General features: G+C 52.1%; 5 protein-coding genes across 5 annotated transcripts; 2 read left to right on the top strand and 3 right to left on the bottom strand.

Annotated features, from left to right (window-relative positions):
- Window positions 1-765: 765 nt before the first annotated feature.
- On the top strand, window positions 766-4,969 carry Pmar_PMAR001057 (hypothetical protein; the record flags this gene model as incomplete). The annotated part of the gene is made up of 15 exons (XM_002780419.1): window positions 766-802; window positions 887-991; window positions 1,034-1,471; window positions 1,512-1,695; window positions 1,744-1,829; window positions 1,872-2,014; window positions 2,064-2,180; window positions 2,329-3,139; window positions 3,192-3,372; window positions 3,455-3,597; window positions 3,739-3,893; window positions 3,953-4,104; window positions 4,147-4,298; window positions 4,348-4,690; window positions 4,735-4,969. The coding sequence occupies 15 exons, from the start codon at window positions 766-768 to the stop codon at window positions 4,967-4,969; spliced, it is 3,282 nt and encodes a 1,093-aa protein (XP_002780465.1).
- A 1,390-nt stretch (window positions 4,970-6,359) lies between these two features.
- Window positions 6,360-8,353, bottom strand: Pmar_PMAR001056 (hypothetical protein; the record flags this gene model as incomplete). Its single annotated transcript, XM_002780418.1, has 8 exons — window positions 6,360-7,068; window positions 7,116-7,220; window positions 7,269-7,342; window positions 7,486-7,680; window positions 7,733-7,810; window positions 7,855-7,939; window positions 7,994-8,048; window positions 8,104-8,353. The coding sequence occupies 8 exons, from the start codon at window positions 8,351-8,353 to the stop codon at window positions 6,360-6,362; spliced, it is 1,551 nt and encodes a 516-aa protein (XP_002780464.1).
- A 4,687-nt stretch (window positions 8,354-13,040) lies between these two features.
- Window positions 13,041-13,345, bottom strand: Pmar_PMAR001055 (hypothetical protein; the record flags this gene model as incomplete). Its single annotated transcript, XM_002780417.1, has 2 exons — window positions 13,041-13,087; window positions 13,129-13,345. 2 exons carry the CDS (start codon window positions 13,343-13,345, stop codon window positions 13,041-13,043), a joined length of 264 nt encoding a protein of 87 aa, XP_002780463.1.
- A 125-nt stretch (window positions 13,346-13,470) lies between these two features.
- Pmar_PMAR001054 (hypothetical protein) lies at window positions 13,471-15,402 on the bottom strand. The gene has a single exon (XM_002780416.1). The coding sequence runs from the start codon at window positions 15,386-15,388 to the stop codon at window positions 13,586-13,588; it is 1,803 nt and encodes a 600-aa protein (XP_002780462.1). The 5' UTR covers window positions 15,389-15,402; the 3' UTR covers window positions 13,471-13,585.
- Window positions 15,403-17,570: 2,168 nt separating this feature from the next.
- On the top strand, window positions 17,571-18,439 carry Pmar_PMAR001053 (deoxyribose-phosphate aldolase, putative). Its single transcript, XM_002780415.1, has one exon. The coding sequence runs from the start codon at window positions 17,589-17,591 to the stop codon at window positions 18,351-18,353; it is 765 nt and encodes a 254-aa protein (XP_002780461.1). The 5' UTR covers window positions 17,571-17,588; the 3' UTR covers window positions 18,354-18,439.
- Window positions 18,440-18,805: the final 366 nt, after the last annotated feature.

The following is an 18,805-nucleotide window of genomic DNA, read 5'->3' as shown; positions in this document are numbered from 1 at the left end:
CTACCTAAGCTGGCTACTTGACTCAAGGACCTTGAGCAACATTGGCAGAGTCCGCTGTGTGCTCGGGACTGATTCTTTTCTCAGTGCTCGCTTGGTGTTAGCGAATGCCACGGTAGTATAGGCACTATTATGGGTTCTCCAACTCGGTGGATCGACCGTACTCGGTCACGACTCTGAGGGTGATCACTGTACTAGGGAACCAGCACAGCTATATTGACAAGCTTGGACTGGCAAGTCGGGCTAGCACTCGACATGCTGGCGACAGCGCTGCGCTCCTTCAAGATTCCCTCATTGTTGGTCGGCTGTTTCGCGGGACGACTGGTCTCGGTGAGGGTGAGGAGAGGTTTTTGGAGGCCACTAGCTCAGACATCGTCGTTTAAGACAGCGGAGAGTTCTCGACGGAGCGAAGCAGGGGGTTCCTTGAGGGTTGCAATTGATTGGCATGTGGGGTCTCACCAGGTGTACCCACTTGCGTTGTGTTATGTAGTGGTTAATCACGAGTTCGCCCGCCGTACCGCATGTAGTTGTTGTCCAATGACAGAGCACCCGCTGCAGCATACACCCCAAGGGGTTCTGCCCTCCTTTACTCCTGTTCATCATGGGGGGCCATTAGGCACTACTGCTGGTCTACACAATACAACGCCGTGGACGGCGCCTAACCTGGCAACACAGCCCCGCCAGGCCCCTCCAGCTCGGTCCAGTCTGGCCAACACGACCAGTCCGCCAGGGCGTCCGAGCCACAGGTTCGATGATGATAGTGTTCTTATGGCATCTCCCTTTACAGCGGTAGGGACGTCTCCAGGTGATACATGGGGTATGGGAAACCATAACAAGCTGGGGCTCGCCGCTTGCTCTGGAATTGGATGATGCTCTGTGTCGGTCCCAGGTCCAGCTAGGGCTGAGGTGAATAACCAGAGGACCACGAGGGCTGTAGCGGCAGTCACGGGCCAGCGGAAGGTCAATGGGGGTGCTACCGGCGGTGGCAATGATGGTACAGTGGGTCAGTAGATGGTCTTGCCAAGCTACCCTGCAGATTCACCGGACTCTGTAGTTCGTAAGCTGGGCTTTGATGCGGACAACACTCCTCCCTCTACTACTGGTGCCAACCCTGTGGGGGAGGCTTTCCCTAGCTTGCGGACACCAGTGAGCCCTTCCTCATCGGCTGTTACCATCAGTGCCCTTCTGGTCCTTCAGCCTAGCAACGATCAGAGCCCTGCCCCCGGCTCCCTGGATGGCAGTCAGCTGTCCTGCAGTGACCTAGTTACACCGAGCCGAGTACTTGGCAAGTCGAGCGGCCGATCGGGGAGCCTTAGGAAGATCCTCCGTGAAGGCAACCACACCCTCATGACCATCTCACCGGGTTCCTCCACTGCTGAGTTCGCAGCTGGGTTGGAGGGTAGCCAGGAGGGCCTACTGTCGTCTAGAGAGGACCAACCTGTCGAGCTAGCCTGTGAGGAGGATGCCGATGACCGTAAGCCCTTTTGGACCTCACTGAATATGACTTGTTGTAGAGGACACTGCGGTTGAGGGTACCCCGACCAATCGTCAAGCAACTGGTCTCAACGACCCCAACTCTGGTAAGGCAACAGGGTGGACTCAGTACTATCGAGTGTTCGCCGTAGATGAGGAGGACCTGGGCGACGCGTCCCCTCAAGTCCCCAAGCCCACCCCTCACAAAGAGGATGACCTCACTCAGTACTAGCGTAGGGTCGGCCCATGGCTCCTCGCCTCCTGCCCCTGTAGGTTCGACTGCCTTACTATGACAGAGTGCCCCCGGTGTGGTAAGGCTTTCCGTACCAAAGCCGATGTCAAGAACCATATGCTCACTTGTAGTATCCTGACCATAGTAGAACCCTTCCAAATTCCCCTAGGTACACATAGGGTTCGATCTGGGTCCTTGCTGACCGCGCGGACCCATGACGGTTCTCTGGACTCATTGTCGGCCCTCGATGGTCCCGCACTGGGCGATGCTGCGACAGAGGAGGACCTCATGCGAACTCCAATGTCTCTACATGTAATGCCGTATAGTGAGCCATCGTGGTGTGGACCCCTTTGGCTTGTAGTCAGTACCAGGGCCTGCCCTACCCCTACCACAGCAGCAACAAGGGCCTCAACAGTCGGGCACCAAGGCAACGCCTGGCACCGGTGGGCAGACCCTTTTCCTGCATGAGACCCCACAAGTACCGTTGCTCGTCACCCCCGCTATTCCCACGGCCCTACATGGAGGGGCCAGCAGCAACCCTTTAATGGAAGCGTTCGAGCGGGTCACGGCAGCAGCCGAGAAAGTGCCCCTTACTAGGCATACCCAGAGATGGCCATGGCCCTTAGGTCCCACCTGGCGGCTCCCCGATGAAGTTACCGGACTTTGGCAAGTCCAACCGTTCCCTCGACTCCTCCTCAGGGATGGTAAGCCCCTCGCCCATTGACCCGGCCGCATGGACTAGTCAGGTGGTCCGAGACCCATCCACGTCGCTATCACCGTCCACCTCCTCTGGGGATAACTTGGAGGCCTTCTTCGGCAAACGAGTGTCTAGCTTGGGCAAGAAGGCCAGTAGCAGCCCACAGCGGACCGCCCTAGCTTCGCCACCTTCCATGACGGCCATACCTGAGGCAGAGGTCGTCGACTGGGACGCTGAGATAGAGACCTTCCTGGCCAGCGTTGGGTCCTCTCGATCAAGCAGTATGGGTCAACGGCGTACACGTGCTCAGCTCCGTCCCTTTTCAGACACTGAGGACCCAGGGCTTGTCGTCCCTGCAGGGCCCACAGGACCAACGCCCCCGGACTGGCAAGTCACATGGGCCAGTCGACGGGCTTTCTCAGCTCGTCACGGCCGACTCCCCGCACGAGATTCTACGACCAGTTGTACAGTGGAGATGATGAATTGCACATCGATGATGCTCTCTGTCCGAGACCCAGACTCCAACCTTATCAGCCGCATTGACCACGTGTCACACCTCAAGGACCTCAGCGTGCTAGACCCTTTACCCGAGGAGCCTTATACCACTACTACATCCCCTGCGGGGGGTATCTATCCCCATAGCCTCGACCAGGTTAGTGCATGCCCAGACCTTCTGACTGGGTCCGGCCGAGGCTCCGATAGCGATACAGTAGCGGGGACGGGCCCCAGCAGAATACCAAGTCGGTCCCCTCTGGGTGGCAGGTATTCATCGTCAGACTCTTACCCTCTTAGGACGCTCCCCTAAGACCTCTCATCGACCAGTCCTATCCCTTATGCCTAGTCCGAGCAACAATGCGGGTTCGGCCGGGGAGGTATCGACGAGCCACAGATGCTCCCATTGCGGTCGAACCTTCGCGTCTCGCGAGAAGCTTGCTGTTCATGAAAGAGTGTGTCAGAAAGTGTTCATGACCAAGTAATGCATCGTGAGTCTCCCGCATGGACCTGCTGATTGGTCGCTTCCCCAGGCGCCAACCTGTTGACTTTCGCCGACATAGGGCCAAGAACACTGCTCTTGAGGCCTTTGTACGGTCCACCTTTGCGGAGGACGACACCGCGGTCCGAGACCTTAGCACAACTCGGACCACTGTGGTGAAGCCTCAGCCGAAGCGGACCGGAGGAGGAGGAGGCGGCGGCTCTCGTAAGAGGAGCCGGTCGGTGCCACAGACGCGGAGGCAGCAGGGGGCAATCAAAGACGCTGAGCCGGCCCGATCCAAGTCCCGCGAGCCACCCCCGTCGGGTAGCTACTACCAATGGTCTCCTCGTGTCACCTCTCGCTTAGCCAAACCTGTGTCGAGGGACCGCTCTCGAGGTGGTGCTAGGAAGGGGCCAACGCGGCGGACGGAGCCTGGAAAGAGGCAACAGCAGTCTGACTCACCAGAGCTCAGGAATACGGAGCAGAGGTCCAGCATGATGACCAGCAGAGAGGCTGAGCTGGTAGGCCGCCGCCGCCTTGTTGTTGTAGTCCAGCTGTTGTACCCACCCTGGTATTGCAGCGTTCCAGCCTATTGAGTACCGCTAGGAAGTCGCGTGGGTCACTACTGGCTGCTCTGGCTCGGGACGACTCGTCGGCGTGCTTGGTCGGGGGCCGGGCATCAGTTGACAAGGACGAAGGCTGGCAACGACGAAGCGCCGAGCTTGCACGGAAGTGAGTCGCCTCATTGTCCGGGGCTCGGAAGTGTATTCGTAGGTATACCAACTGGAGCCAGAGTATTCTGCGCAGTAGTCTCGAGGCTGCCAATAAGGCTGCTGAGCCTACTGCCACAGTTGGGGCCACCGAGGAGGCTTCTCTTGCTGCTGCGGACCTCATCAACCCATGGGACTCATCGCGGGCCCCTAAAGGTACTGTGGTCCAGCGGGGTTATTTCACGCGTGGTTTGTCCGTTCTCAGGCGTTCCGACGGAACCCTCGGGGGTCCATTCGGAGCAAAGCAGGATCTCGCGTCGGGCGGTGAGCTTCGCTGGTGTCAATGAGCCTGCCAATATACCCCCAAAGGAGCGGCCCCAACCGAGCGAGTCAAGACTCTCCCTGGCCTATGACTCAGCAGTTGACAAGAAGTCCCAGCTGGCGAGCAGCCAAAACCATCAGCCCGAGCCCCATGAGGACTCTCTGCCGTCCTCCAGACTGTTCATGCAAAACACCAATCAGGCAGCGGAGGCCCCACCCCCTCCTCCGGTCGTGTCGAACAGCATGTCCTCGAGAGGAAGCATGTCGATAGAGGACATCATCAGGAAGTGCTCCTCTCGGCTCCTGTTGGTCCCTTTGGGCCTCGTTATAGGTACAGCAGTATGAGTAAGGTGGAGATCGTTGAGTCTCCCCGTCATAGTCGAGATCATCGTGTGGTTCGTCGGCCGAGTGGGGACAAGCCAACGACACCAAATGCTGGTCCTGATGTGCCAGAGGAGCACAGTTCGGGCAGCTCAGACAGGCCCCTCTACGACCCTAGCAAGTACTATGGTGACAACAGTGATGACGACACTCGCACGACAGGCTTTAGCGCCCCGGAAGGGTAGTGGCCAGGGCTCGTGGTTCTCTGTCAGAATCTGGCTCCTCCCAGATACCCCTGGTCCCAGCCGTATTACCATCCTCCCTTACCTCAGCGACTGTACATGGATGCGGGTCCAGTCCCTGCCCTGCCTCCTATGCTGTACCCACCACCGCCTCATCATCAGCAGCAGTACCAAGCATATCCTTGTTATTACTATCCAACTGTCGAGCCTCAACCTGGGACCACTCGGATGTAAGTAGCTGCTTCCGGTTAGCAAGACAAGGACCAACCTGCAGGTACAGCTGGGCTGGTCCCTACCCTGCGGACCTTGCGGTTTGGCGCGGTGGTGGTCCTCCCCGATCCATGCCCATGCCCGGCAGCTACGGAGGTTGAATATTTTCTCTTCTATACGATTGATGCCCATAATAGAATTAGCACATACTCTTCCGCCACATGCGGATGACGACGTTTCCACTCGCCCTTGCTCGAGTACTTGTGTTGGCAGCAGTGATAGTACTGGGTATAATAAAACTCATAGGCATTAAGTACTGTATAGGAAGGAGGATGGTAGTTTACGAGCGATCGTCATCAGAGATTGCCGGACTTCTGCTGAGTCATTCAGCACAGACATTCAGCCTGAATGTCTGCTGAGTTTCATCTCGCCTGACGATGAAGTCCCCGAAGATCATCTTGTCTATGACGGTAAACCAATGATAGACCTGTCCGTTCCCTCTCGGGAACATCCTCAGTCAGGGCTATTAGTTTGTTATTTGTCAGTCATCCTTTCTGTCAATACGGACGCAAGCGTTATGATGAGCTCCTTAGCTCGAGGTGGTGAGAAGGTTTTTCTCCGCGATTCAAAGAGTCCTGCGGCATACGTTTTCCAGCCACGTTGAAACTGTTTTAACGCAATACTGTTGGGACCGTCTGCATTGTGAATACAAATGTAGTTAATCACATAAAGTTATGCTTGGACAACGCCAAGCAGGAACGCTTGCACTCCGGCGTGCGGCTACTTTCTAACTCCATGTGTTCTGATTGTACAGCTTTTGTGTGAGAATAATTGGGGAGTTCGACATGTACCTTCGGCACCTGAGCGTCCACGGGATGACACCGACTCATATGATGCACATCGTGACAGCATCCGTTTCTAGCAATGTTGGACATAGTGGTGGGCCGTTCAACTAGAGAGAACCTCACACACAAGGGCAAACATTGCCGGCCTGGGGAAATTGTAGTGCCTTTGAATTCCGTCATCATCAGCCAGTAGAGGTGTTCGAGACTCGTGAATAACCATGGCCGATCGAGAGAGATTCGGGACTCCCAGTTAATAATTGACAGCATGAGACGGAAACCCATAGGGACCCCTAAGAGAAATGAATATTCAGGAACACGGATCTTTAGAATGATAATATCTACAGAATGGCCTCCTTCATCTTCCCAGCCCAGGTCACGGCCGAGCTTCTGCTAGTCGCTTCAGATCGCGAGACGAATTCTCGAGCAACCTCGTTGAAAACTTGGGCTCGACCTTCCATGAAAGCTGGCACCTCGTTCATGACAGCGTTGTAACCGGCAGTCCAGTAGAAATCAGCGTACAAAACTCGGTTGATCTCCGCATGCTTCACCTGATCTCTGGTGGTGCCACGAATGATCCCGCCAACACCACCGGGCCCTCCATGTTTCCTAGCGGAGCGAAGCTTTGCAATAGCTTTATCTCGGTGCTTCCCAAGTTCGAGCACCTTTTCAAGGGAGGCCTTCATAGCCGAACAGTCTGTGAGTTCGCGACTCAGGGCAGAGGCCAGCAGATCGAAGTGTGCCGCATCTGCTGGGGCGCTGATGATATTCTTGACTTCGAAGAAAGCGTCAGACAAATTGAGTCTCTGGGGGGTACCAGATAGACCCTGTGCAAGAGCCAGAACATGGCCGGAACCCTGCTCATCGATGGTCTCGCAATCGGAAAACTTGTAATGAATTGTACTCAAGGCTGCGTTAGCACACTTGAAGTTAGAGGCCGCCGTTCGCAGCATTGTGCGGAGCTGATTAAGAACTTTACAATGGTCGGCGAGGTATGATTCCGAAGTCGCTATCATCTCCGACACGTTGATAGAGCTGTCAACAGCGGCACTAAAACAAAAACCAATCCAGTAGAGAATCTCAGTTAAAGAACCTACTCGTTAACGCCATCAGTTGAGTTCTGATGAGAAGCGTCGTCGGAAGAACCGTCTTTCGTGAGCCCCTCAACCTCACCATTGGACCCGACCAGACGTCTGTTGAACCTAAAGGTTATATCCTAGGGAAGAGCTAGCGCATCAAAGAGATCTTACGATGGGATGGACCTCACTGCGAACGCTACCTTGTACTCGTCCAGAACTTCCTCAGGAGCCCGGTTAGAGAAATCCTGAGACCGATGGAATTACTGCATCACGTAATAAAGTTCATTATACTCTTCTCAATGCGTCATAGGTGCTCTCAGGAGTGGCCAGGAATGCGGCCATTACGGGCGAGTACATTATAAAGGGGCGCGAACAACACCTACACCACAACGATGAGATGAAGCCTTGTCAGAGTTTCTTCGAACCTGCTGAGGAATTCATCTAGTGCTTGACGTCTGATCTCGGTGACATTGTCGACTGGTTTCATGTGCTGCATCATCGCTGTGGGGGCTGTCTTCATCATCACCTTGATCTGACTTTCACAGGTCAGAGGAGGCACGAACGCTCCAGGATATGCTTTAACCTGAGAAGGAGATTCCTTCATCCAACAAAGCACGGCTGATCCCATTACGTACGAGCTCACGCCTCAACACAGTGAAGTCGGTGAATCTCTTACGGGTAGCAGAGGTGACTCGGCCAGAAGAATCGGTTATCTGTAGACAGCATGGGAGAGCTGGCAGCGAACAGCTTCTCCTACCCGAACTGAAAATGTGGTGTACTTGCGCATACCAGGCCTTCGGGTGTCCGGATCGCCTACTGCTGCATACCAATTGACGCCTCTACTGAGGCAGGCAACAACTGTGGAAGGGTAAGAGGGGCGCTGGAGGAGGTATTACTAATCGATAGATGCTGATCGGAAAAGCTTCTTGTATTCTTGAGTGGTCACAGTAACTGCGAGGAGGAGGGGGGGCATCGATTGGAATAAAATGTGCAGCAAGTCGCGTACCGTCGAGATTAGCGGTGCCGTGGGCACTAGCGTTGCCGTCCATGGGGGAGTTGCATTCGTCGCACTTTGTAGTATGATCGACCTCGTCATCAGATAAACTGGCAGACTCCCATTCTGACGCATGGCTCTGCCAATCAGTAGATTCGCTGTTGTGTGCAGAATCGGCACCAGCCCGAGGGCTCAGACGATCGGGCATCTCGGGCAATGTCACGTCCTGCTTAGGTGAAGAAGCATCTTCTGAATTCAGCATGTCCAAAAACCACTAGGGAAGCTAGGGGGCCGGAAAAGACTCTGAGCTCAAGGCTTACACACGTAAAGAAACTGACAACATGCTGAGGAACCACTCTCCATCCTTGGCACAGAAAGTAGCCCTGGTGAAGTAGAAGACACGCATCTGGTGCCGGAACCGGTCACTTAGACAGGCATGTCGATTCTATTCCAAGTCGAGGGTAACCTCAAGTTGAAGGGTCTCCACAGGCACTTTGGGATTCGCTCATGTTCGTTTGAGCCCTTGGTTCACCTCCAATCGTTCACTTTGGTCGGCAAGGACCGTATAAGCTAACTGCCCAAACAACCTCGGCCAATGACAATTACCATGGCGGAGCGAAGGTAAGTAGTATCGGATATTATTAGAAATATCAATAGAAGATCTCGTGTCAGCCTTGACTCACCAAAAAATGGCAAGGCAAGGTGGCCCTCGAACTCGATGTCCCTATCGGCGAAATTGATCGTGTAACCATCATATTGTGGCCCGAATTCGAACCGCGTCGCTAAACTGACTTCCCTAATCACTGCTAATATGATGCACCCATCACATCTAAGCGTCAAATCAGGGTGCTTACTCGTGTATGTGAGCTCTTATCCCCCGCGGTCATAGCGGCTGTATCCTCCAAATGAATTTCTATGTAGTGTAGAAAGGGAAGCGAGCGTAGTCCGCAGTAGCCGTCACAAAGACTGTAAAGCGAGTTGTTCCAAACTGGAAATATAATATCCAATACCACCTTCGGGCCCACAGAATTCTAACCTAATGTACGATGTTGATTCAAATCATCTATAGCGCCCATAACAAACTACATGCCATTACGGGGAGGAAGCATGGTGAAAGAGAGGTTAAAGTTGACACACGCTTACAGAAGGCTGCACGTCCTGAATCCGCTACCGGAGCTCGAGAGTCGTGCTAGAGGAGGACCCATCGTACCTTTAAGACCGTCAACTTTACGCACTGTTTGAGGGGCCCACGATTAGAGATGCGAGAAAAGCATGAAACTCTGACTACGATCTCGCTAACGCGCCCTTTACACAATGGGAAAGCGACACCTCCATTGGCCGCTTCACTGACCTCATGAAAACTAAGCCGATTAGTAGGACACCAATATGGTAAGTCGACATTCAAGCTCAATCGTTCAATCGAATGGGCAGTAGGATGTGCAGCAGGATTCTCATACAAGGATGTTGATAGGACAGTCCTGGGCCTGTTGAACATCGATTATTATATGGAGGTGCGGCCTTACAGAACGAACACGCTCAGGCGTCCTGAGCGGGTCTTGATAATTCATTGGACACGGTCGAAAGAAGAACCACAGGATTGCGCGCGCCTTCATAAGAAGAACATGCGTGCGACTCTAAAGCAAAATTAGTAGTGTTGGTTGTCTAGACGTCACCTCCAACCTTAGTGTTTCATCGACCCTCCCCAGCCAGACTTGTTGTTCAACATACACACATGCGTGTTACGGGATGGACCACGATCTCCGCTGAGCTCGTCCAACTCGAATTCCCAACACCCACAACTGTTGAGCAACCAAGCACGATCTGACTTGGATAGAAACATTCTTCATGCGTGGGAACATGCCAACTAACTACAACGTTTCCCGCTCATGTTTCCGACTTACGCACTGTTATTTCAGGCCAACCGCATGCGAATATCCGACGCGTCAGGGTTATTTCCGATACGCACGCAATCATCCGATCCGGTCACGTGCAATATCCGGCACACCGCATGAAAATTTCCGACTAGGGTCATTCTCATATCCGCCCAATTCGTGCATCTCAAATCTCCGACTGTCGCTCAAATATCCGATAGCTTACTTCCAAGTATCCGCGGGCTTATTCAATCGAATCTTCTGCGCAGAAATCAAACATCTGACACAAGCATAAATTATTCCAAAGCGTCGAGTGAAGCGCCCCCACAGGTCCTTACGCGCCAGCGTCGCGTGGGGGCGGCCGGCTATGCTGGTACGAAGTAGGGACCATATCTGCCGCAGATATTCTAAAACTAGCGATCCGTTCACTGGTCTTTTATTTCACCTCGGACAACGAGACGCGCATCGACTGCAAAAATTGCCTCCTAGTGAACACCACACAAGCCGATCGTTATGAACTGCACATCATGCAAATAGGTACAGAGCATTCGGTTGCTTTTTCCGCCATTTTTTAACAGGAGTTTGTTGCTGTGGTTCCAGTATACGCTCGAAGTTTTCTACAGAACGAGAATAGACGTAGACGATAGAGAGCAGCACTCCCTACGGGCACACGCTGATGCATAGGGTCCCTCAACAACAGGGGTGCCTTGTTGTCCTCTGTTGGGAGGCACTTGCGTGGGAATGTTACATGAGGACATGTAACTTGAAGAGCTCGAGTTGTTATGTAGTCTGGAATGCGATGTTCTCGGTGTAGAAGAATCTGCCATGTCGAATACCGAATTCCACTACTAAAACTTGCATAGTACGCGAGGCGGTCGATGCAGCGCTGCGACATATGCTACCCGGACGAGGAGGGTTTAATGATGGCATGTGAGGTAACGCAATAAGATGCTCCAAGGTTCGATATCGTGTGTCGTGCCTGAAAGTCCGAAAGCTTGGAGTGCACACGCATGTTGTTCTCTCGACCAACTCCTCTATAAAACTCTCCGGTTCGGGCGTCCTTTCGCTGAAGATATACTCGGCCTCCAGGAGAGCATGGAATCCATCATACACCGACCTTCGCAACGCCGCGGTCAGCGCGAAAATCGCCGCGGTGAGCGCCGATGCCTGTCGGGCCTAACGTGAAGTAACAAACTCTCGGCGTTTCGGGCGTGGCATGTTAACTCACAACTTCTAGATGTGATCGCGTGTAAGACACACTATGGATGAACGAGTTGTCTTTAAACCTAGAGGACCAACTGTCAGGATCATCGATCCAGCATCGCCATCGATACTCGGGAACGGACTCAAACCGACGTATACGTAAGCGCGATAGTCCCCACGCCATCCTTTTCATAATGCCGAGACGAAGCGACAGAGTCTGCACAAGGATTCCCAGATCGAAAACGAGCCGGGAGAAGTGGCTTCTACCATAGCTTGCACTCGAGTGGCGGGCTCGTCGGTGGAAATAGAACCCCGGCTGAGCCGTATCAGCGCGGTCCACAGTCCTCGATGAGCTGGCTTTCTAAGAGCTCGAACGATATACTTAGCATCGCTACTGGTGCTCGAGTCTAATCTGCAGCTCAAATGTGGCATAGCATTGGTATGGTCAAGTTATGGCACCTTGTAACCGGCGAGAAGACTATCTCATTGGACTCGTCCGGCTTAGGCAGACTCATCGAGACCCCGTCATCAACATAAGACGATGATACACTGTAAACAGCAGGTGGCTCTTCGGGTGCGGACACTGGGGAATGACTGCCAGCGGGGTCGCTACAACGATAAGAGGAGATCATCAAGTCTAGGCACATGACGCACTGAGGAATCGGTGGAGCCTGTCCCATGCTCTGACTCGACGCCGGACTATTGATGGCTGTCATTCTCTTCGCGATCCAAGAGCGCATGGTCGGGAGGTGCTGCGAACAGAAGAGGTCAGAGCCTCCGCATAGGCTCATGGCTTCTAGAAAAGCATCTCTTTCGATGATGCCAGTGTAGAAAGGGTCCATCATCCCTAGCAAAGCCTGAACGCTTATGGATGTGGCGTTAGTGAGGAATCTTAGAAATTACTTGCATTATGTCGGCTATGGAGTCTTCATCGATTCCTCTGTTACTCATCCATTGTCCCATACCCTCCTCAAAGGTAGCTTGCCTTACGCACATCATAGAGCGCCCAAAGAGGCTCCTCCACAATTGCAAATCCTGAGGTCATTCGAAAGAGCATACGAAGTATCGGACTCAGCTACCCCTCACCATGTCTCGGACTTTCTTGCAAGCAGTGCCAATGACTTTGAACACTAAATCAACCGAAACTCGGCCGAAATGATCACAGCAATTGCCGAGCTGATCAACAGACGAGGACAGAACGCATTAGATGTCCTCCCTCCTACCACTTCTCGGAGAAGTGACTCGCTAGCCGGTATCAGATCCTTCACCACTCTCGTAGTGATGGCTGCAACGAAGCAGTCTACGCCTACGCCTGGTGGAATCTGATAGAATTTCATTGACTCGTCCCCAGACAGTTCAGACCTTGCCGTTGCAACGCCCACACGAGTGTTCTCTGATACAGCGTCGTACTTGACCTTCGTTATTCGACAATCGAAAGATGAGCTCTCGCTTCCACAGGGCCGCAGTCATTAATGATCTTCCTGAATGTTTCAGACAGCGTTTCTGGAAGTCTTTCTTGTATGATGAGGCCTATGGCAACAACTCCAGTGCGATATTACTGCGAACCAACCAGTAGAAGAACTCCTCCGTAACAAAACTCCACAAAGATGATGATCAGTACCCGAGACTACTCGAAGCCCTCACGAAGGTAGCGTACGTATATCCATTTTTTCTTTTCAGTTCTCGAAAAGATGCCCCTGATTAGTTCCCGGTTATACTACTGGATCATTGCTTGGCTCGTTCCCCCCCCCGTTGAGTAGGCTACCCTGACTAGCAACACAACTCTGGAGGTCAAGCGTGCGAATGTACTTCCCTCTATACGATGTGATAGTAATGTACCTGTGCGCCATCAAGACGGCTTAGCTTGAGAGTAGACTAGAAAGTGTCTACGAAATAAAAATAAAATAATTGTCGTCCACCGACTACAAGTCCACCAGCATTCTTCAATTGCGAACGTTAGTACCCTCGGAACCTTCGGGGTAAACGTAGGGGAAAGTTTGAGAAGTAACCGCTCCACTGTTATCTTCATTACCACTGCCTGTCGGCTTCCCAGTGGTTACCATCGCAACGTCCGACTCAGCCTCCGGAGCTCTGGCCGCTTCAACAGCAGCAGCATCATTTGGGACAGCATCTGCAGGAGCGGCCGGTGATTCAGCTGCGGTAGAAGTGTTGCAACCCATAAGGATGTGGAAGGGGAGAACTTAGCGTCTGGAATGAAGACCAAGTCAACTAATACGTCCCACAATCATCTAATATTGTGAAACTCAGAGTGTCTGCAGTGAAAAAAGAAACTAGTAAGATTACTACTTATGTTGAGACAAGATATACGAATGATTATGCAACAGTGACAGTAGGACGAGAATTGTGGTTTAAGATTGTAGCTAGTAAAGATGATCCCCGCGCTCATCATACATCGACAGTTACTCCCGCAGTGCAGTTTTAGAGGCCCTGTTGGTTCTCGAGGCTCGAGTCTTGATAGTCGTTACAGTTGTAACGGTTGTGATAACAGTATCACTGCCTTGATCAGAGCTCGACTCATCATATAGATAGGGGAACACCCTATCACTGGGGGCAGCAGCCTCCAGCAGAATACCCCCATCGGCGTGCCCAGCAGGCACCTCGATCTCATCGTACAGGTACGGGAAAACTTTGTTCTTGATGGAGCTATCATCAGCAGAAGTCGATGCAGCTGGCTGAAGACTAACACTGTCATAACCGTTCTGATCATGAGTGCCATCCATAGGAGCTGCTGCGGAAGCCACCATCCCTGCGGGCACAGATGAACCACTCGCAACCTTATTCTCCGACTGGAGTTCATAAGCCGCCTCTGACTGAACAGGCTCATCCTCATGGTCGTTCACCAGGACTTGCTTGGACTCACTGACATCTGCCTTGGCTTCAGCCCTGGGCGGAATGACTGCAACTTCTCCAGAGGCATCATATAGATATGGAAACTGTCTACGACTAGTTAGAGGAGCTGAGGGTACCTCAGTTCGGGAAGCTCCAACCTGAGGGTGATCATAGATATAAGGGAATACCCTTGTACTAAGCGATTCAGAAGATTCTCCCAAGGATAAGTGTGCATCCAGAGCAGGATGATCATAAATGTAAGGGAACTGCCTCGCGATGCTAGTGGACGATGACGCCACAACCGTATCGTTGTACTCAAAAATTGGCCTGTCATACAAGTACGGAAATTTCCGCAAAGACCCCAGATTAGCAGCTTTCTCATCGGGCCTAGTATATAGCTGAGGACGGTCATAAAGATAGGGGAACTTCCTTCCACCAGCAGGCACACTAGATGTGGTCTCAACGACCTCCTCGAGCACCACAGAGTCCTCAATCGTTGGCTTCTCCATAAACACTTCATCTGTAGTGATCACCTCGTCAACACTTGTCACATCAGTCACTTGCGGCACTAGACCGATATCGAACTGTGTCGAGACCTCAGCAAGCCCCAATGATTGCTGTGCTAGAGGTCCAGCATCCATTGGCTCCAGTGCCATGCCAGCTTCTGGAGAGTCTCCTCCCGAATCAGCAGTTTGGTAGACAGGGCCGCTTTCTTGAGGCTGAACACCAGACGTCATAGTCATGATAGTCTGCATGACCGTAGGCACCGGCGTAGATCCCTCTCCAGGGGATGGTACGATGCCAGAACTAGCGGCTAGAGCAAAGGATGCTCCCTCACTGGTCAGCCCCTGAGGGACAGTCGACTCAGGCTGATCCAGTGCAGTCTGACTAGCCTCCAATGCAGCAGCAGTACGGATGAGCTCCACCGATACCGGACTGCTAGATGAAGGTACCTCAGAGACCTCCTCGTGACCATCACTAGTAGTATCAACCTCCTCGGGTGTAGTGACTACCGAGGGCTCGACAGCTGTACTAGTGATCTCAACATCACAGCTAGAAGTAGCATTATCTTCCTCGGAACTGACCACGGAGATCTCTTCTATCTCGGGGATGTGTTCATCGTCAGAATCTTCAATAACAACCTGGTCAGTCTGGCCAGGACATACAGTAGTCTCAGTAGTCACGGTAGTCACAGTATAAGGCTGGTTGGCCATGGTCACAGTGGGCAAATCCAGAGTGTCTTGGTACACCACTGTTTCTGGTACGGCCTCCTGATCCTGAATGGTGTACACCACTTGTACCGGCAGTGCAGCTGCTACTGGTGGAGGAACAGCAGACCTAGATGTTTCAAAACATGATTCACAAGCTCCCATCTAACGGAAAAAACAAACTGATGAATGAACCAGACTTCGCATGACCCGATGATACACATAGACCTCCCGACGGAGCAATATCCACGCCTGGAAAAAATCCTACTCAAATGCACCTCCGATTAACACAAAGGAGACAAACGGGACACAACAACTAACACTTCCACGCCCAAAAGGTTGCGACCTACTCCCAGTTCACGAGGAGTATCAGGCAGATCACGCTTATCATAGAGAGACAATCTCAAAGACGTTCAAGGAGGTACAGTATGAAATATTATGGCCACACGAAAATCAATCGTCTCCCTATCATCTACTTCATCCTATCTTTATCCCCATACCAATACAGTGAATGAAAGGAAACACAACCTTCTTATGGATCGAACTCCGTTCAGGGAAAACATGCCTCTAGCAGTGCAATGGTACCAATGCTACTGACTGCTGCTCGTTGAGCTCTTATGGAGAGTCAAGGCCCTCAGCCCAAAGGTGTCACCCTAGCTGCTTTTGTGAGGATGCGATGGCTAACTTCTGTTCTCGTGTCGTTCACCCGACACAAAAGAATGTCCGACCGATACAGTTTATTGTTAGTGAAGCACTCGCTTTCGACGCCGCTGTTCGCGCAAGGTTCGCTGCATGCACAGTTCGGCCTCTCAACGTGAGGAGGCCACACACCAACCCGACAGCAAGAGTATACCACCGCTCGACCTCCCAGATGAGGTATCTAGCGGTTAAACCAAGGAATATAACTGCCAATATGATGACCTCACCAACGACAGAGCCACGTGGATTAGTTGTTACTGTGAGCTACCTCGATGTTGTGGTGGGTTGACATTCCATAGAATAGCATCTCAGTGGTTGCAGTAGCAAGAACCGGTGAACAGAATCCCAATGAAGGATAGATGCGGCGCTTCTGTAAACCCTATGTGTGTCTACGACGCGCCAACGTGAATGCCTAGCGAGCTGTGAAAACGGCGAGCATCCACTGCAGTGTCCATGGCCCTCCTTGTACAGAGGAGTCCACGCGAAGACGAGAAATAACGGTATAATCCGTAACGTCCGATCATCTGGTAGTGGACCACGACTTGAACTTCTTTCGCAGTTGAGGTTGCGTGTTGGAGTGAACGCGGACACACGGGCGCAACGCATCAACATGACTCCACATACCGTTTTGTTCTGAAGCTCAAGAGCGACGCAAGTAAACGACCGACGTCATCGGCCAAGACGATCTGAAGAAACCGAGGCCAGTCACTCACTATCTCTATTGAAGCCGACTGTCATCTTCGTCACTAGGTTACGCACGTCAGCGCACGTTAGCCGCGTGCGCCCAGTCGATCGATTGAGAGATGTGGAATGGTCACAGTGTAGCTCTCTGAGCATATACCGTCTACGTTCAGGGTATACTGTTCCAATTCGTTCGTGCTCTAGAGCGGATAAGATCGATGAACTGTCTCATACTTTGGGCTGCTGCCCTGGGCCACCTGAAACCGCCATGCTAACCAGTCTCTTGCTTGCTTCGGCGCATCTGTTTGAAGTCGTCCGAGTCCAACGTCGTGTGTTGCCTCCTTAAATAACAGCCTCTCAACGGCTTCATCGTTGGGAGCGCTAATGACCTGGCTCAAGAAAGGTCTCAGCCAACACCAGTGTGTAACTCGGCTTCTGGCATTAGGCCAATAGATATACCAACTTGGTATAGCTATCGAGCTCGTTCTTGAAGGACGAGCTCGTCGTAGACTCCAAACACAGTGGCTGAACCACTATCTGAACCAGCGCCGGTGCCAAGAGACGTCCGAGGAAGAGAGGAGGTAAATCTGAACCGAGATCCATGGTGCCACGGGAACTCCGGGTCCGAAGGGGGAATTCGCATGGATATGCGAAATCCGCGATGCGAATCCTTGCTGATCCGCATTTTCCTCGTGAAATTTGTCGCGAACGAGATGATAAGGCACATTAGCGAGGGAAAGGAAGTGTCGGGACGATACTACTGTACTCGAAGTCTTGTAGCAGGAGTTCTCCCCATCAAAATGCGCAGGCACACAAACTCTGTCCCCATGGCTTAGTCAAAGCTTAAGCTTGCTGGCGCTAGCAGATGCGCGAGTCGCTTAGGAATGAGTTAGTATGTTCTATTCAAGTGTTTTGGTGTAGGGCGACTTGAGTCATCTTTATGTTCATGTGCTTAGGTTTTATAGTTATCAATCCATACTACATAATGTCTTTCCCCGTTCCATTCTTCAAGGGTATGACTCCCGTCCCTCCTACTTTCACTTGCCCTAATGCTTATGCTAGTGATAAGGCCCCTGAGAAGAGGAATAAGTTTATTGATCATACTCAGCTTGCCGCTGATGCCACTGAGGAGAAGATTCGCAAGTTGTGCGCTGAGGCCAAGCAGTACGACTTCGCCAGTGTCTGCATAAATGCTTGCTGGGTTCCTCTCGCCCACGAGCTCCTCAAGGACACCGATGTTAGGGTTTGCACTGTTGTTGGATTCCCTCTTGGTGCTACCTCGACTGCTGCCAAGTCCCTTGAGGCTGTCGAGGCTGTTAAGGACGGTGCTAAGGAGGTCGATATGGTCATTAACATTGGCTACATCAAGAGTGGTTCTTGGGATAAAGTTGAGGATGATGTTTACAGCGTTGTCCACTCTGTCCGCGCTTATTTGGCTAACCAGAAGGCTAACCCCGAAACCGATGGTGTTGTCGTGAAGGTTATCCTTGAGTGTTGCCTTTTGACTGACGAGGAAGTTGTCAAGGCTTGCAATGTCTGTGTTGACGCCGGTGCCGATTTCGTAAAGACCAGCACGGGTTTCAGCAAGTATGGTGCTACTGTCCACCATGTGAAGCTTATGCGTGAGACTGTTGGTTCCAGATGCGGTGTGAAGGCTGCTGGTGGTATCCACACCAAGCAGGAGATGGATGATCTCATTGCTGCTGGTGCCACTCGTATCGGTGCTTCCAAGGGAGTTGCACTAATGTAACTTTCTCAGCTGTTTTATGCTATTGAATGAATCATACTATGTCTAGTTTACAAGATGCTTGCGGGGGAATCATCCGCGAGGTCTGTAATGGCTCATATTGTATTGCGTTGTTGAGTAACCATGGGCAGGCTTTAGTGAGGGTTGAATCTCCGTACTCTTCGGCTGACACTTGAGTGGTTGAGAGTCACAGGGTTTGAAGGTCTTGAGTGTTATGGTTGATGTTGTAGTAGAACTTATGAAGCTCAGTTCACATCTCGCTTGATATCTCTTGGTTATACTAGAAGTGTAGACCTCTTGGAATTGTACTGAATTATTAACAGTGATTATGTAAGTGAAGTGGTTGGAGTGGAATGAGTGGTTCGTCTACGATCAATCCATCTTCTAATCTTTCTCTAGGCCTTATCATCTTCAAGGTCTTAAAAAGCGACTTGACAACTAGGATTCTGATATAA

Source organism: Perkinsus marinus, assembly GCF_000006405.1.
Source record: "Perkinsus marinus ATCC 50983 genomic scaffold scf_1104296944404, whole genome shotgun sequence".
Classification (NCBI taxonomy): domain Eukaryota; phylum Perkinsozoa; order Perkinsida; family Perkinsidae; genus Perkinsus; species Perkinsus marinus.
This window is presented reverse-complemented; position numbering and strand designations above follow the sequence as displayed.

What these genes read in the sequence shown, in the direction of transcription:
- Pmar_PMAR001054 (XM_002780416.1), bottom strand. Translation starts at nt 15,388, where the DNA reads ATGGGAGCTTGTGAATCATGTTTTGAAACATCTAGGTCTGCTGTTCCT.
- Pmar_PMAR001053 (XM_002780415.1), top strand. Translation starts at nt 17,589, where the DNA reads ATGTCTTTCCCCGTTCCATTCTTCAAGGGTATGACTCCCGTCCCTCCT.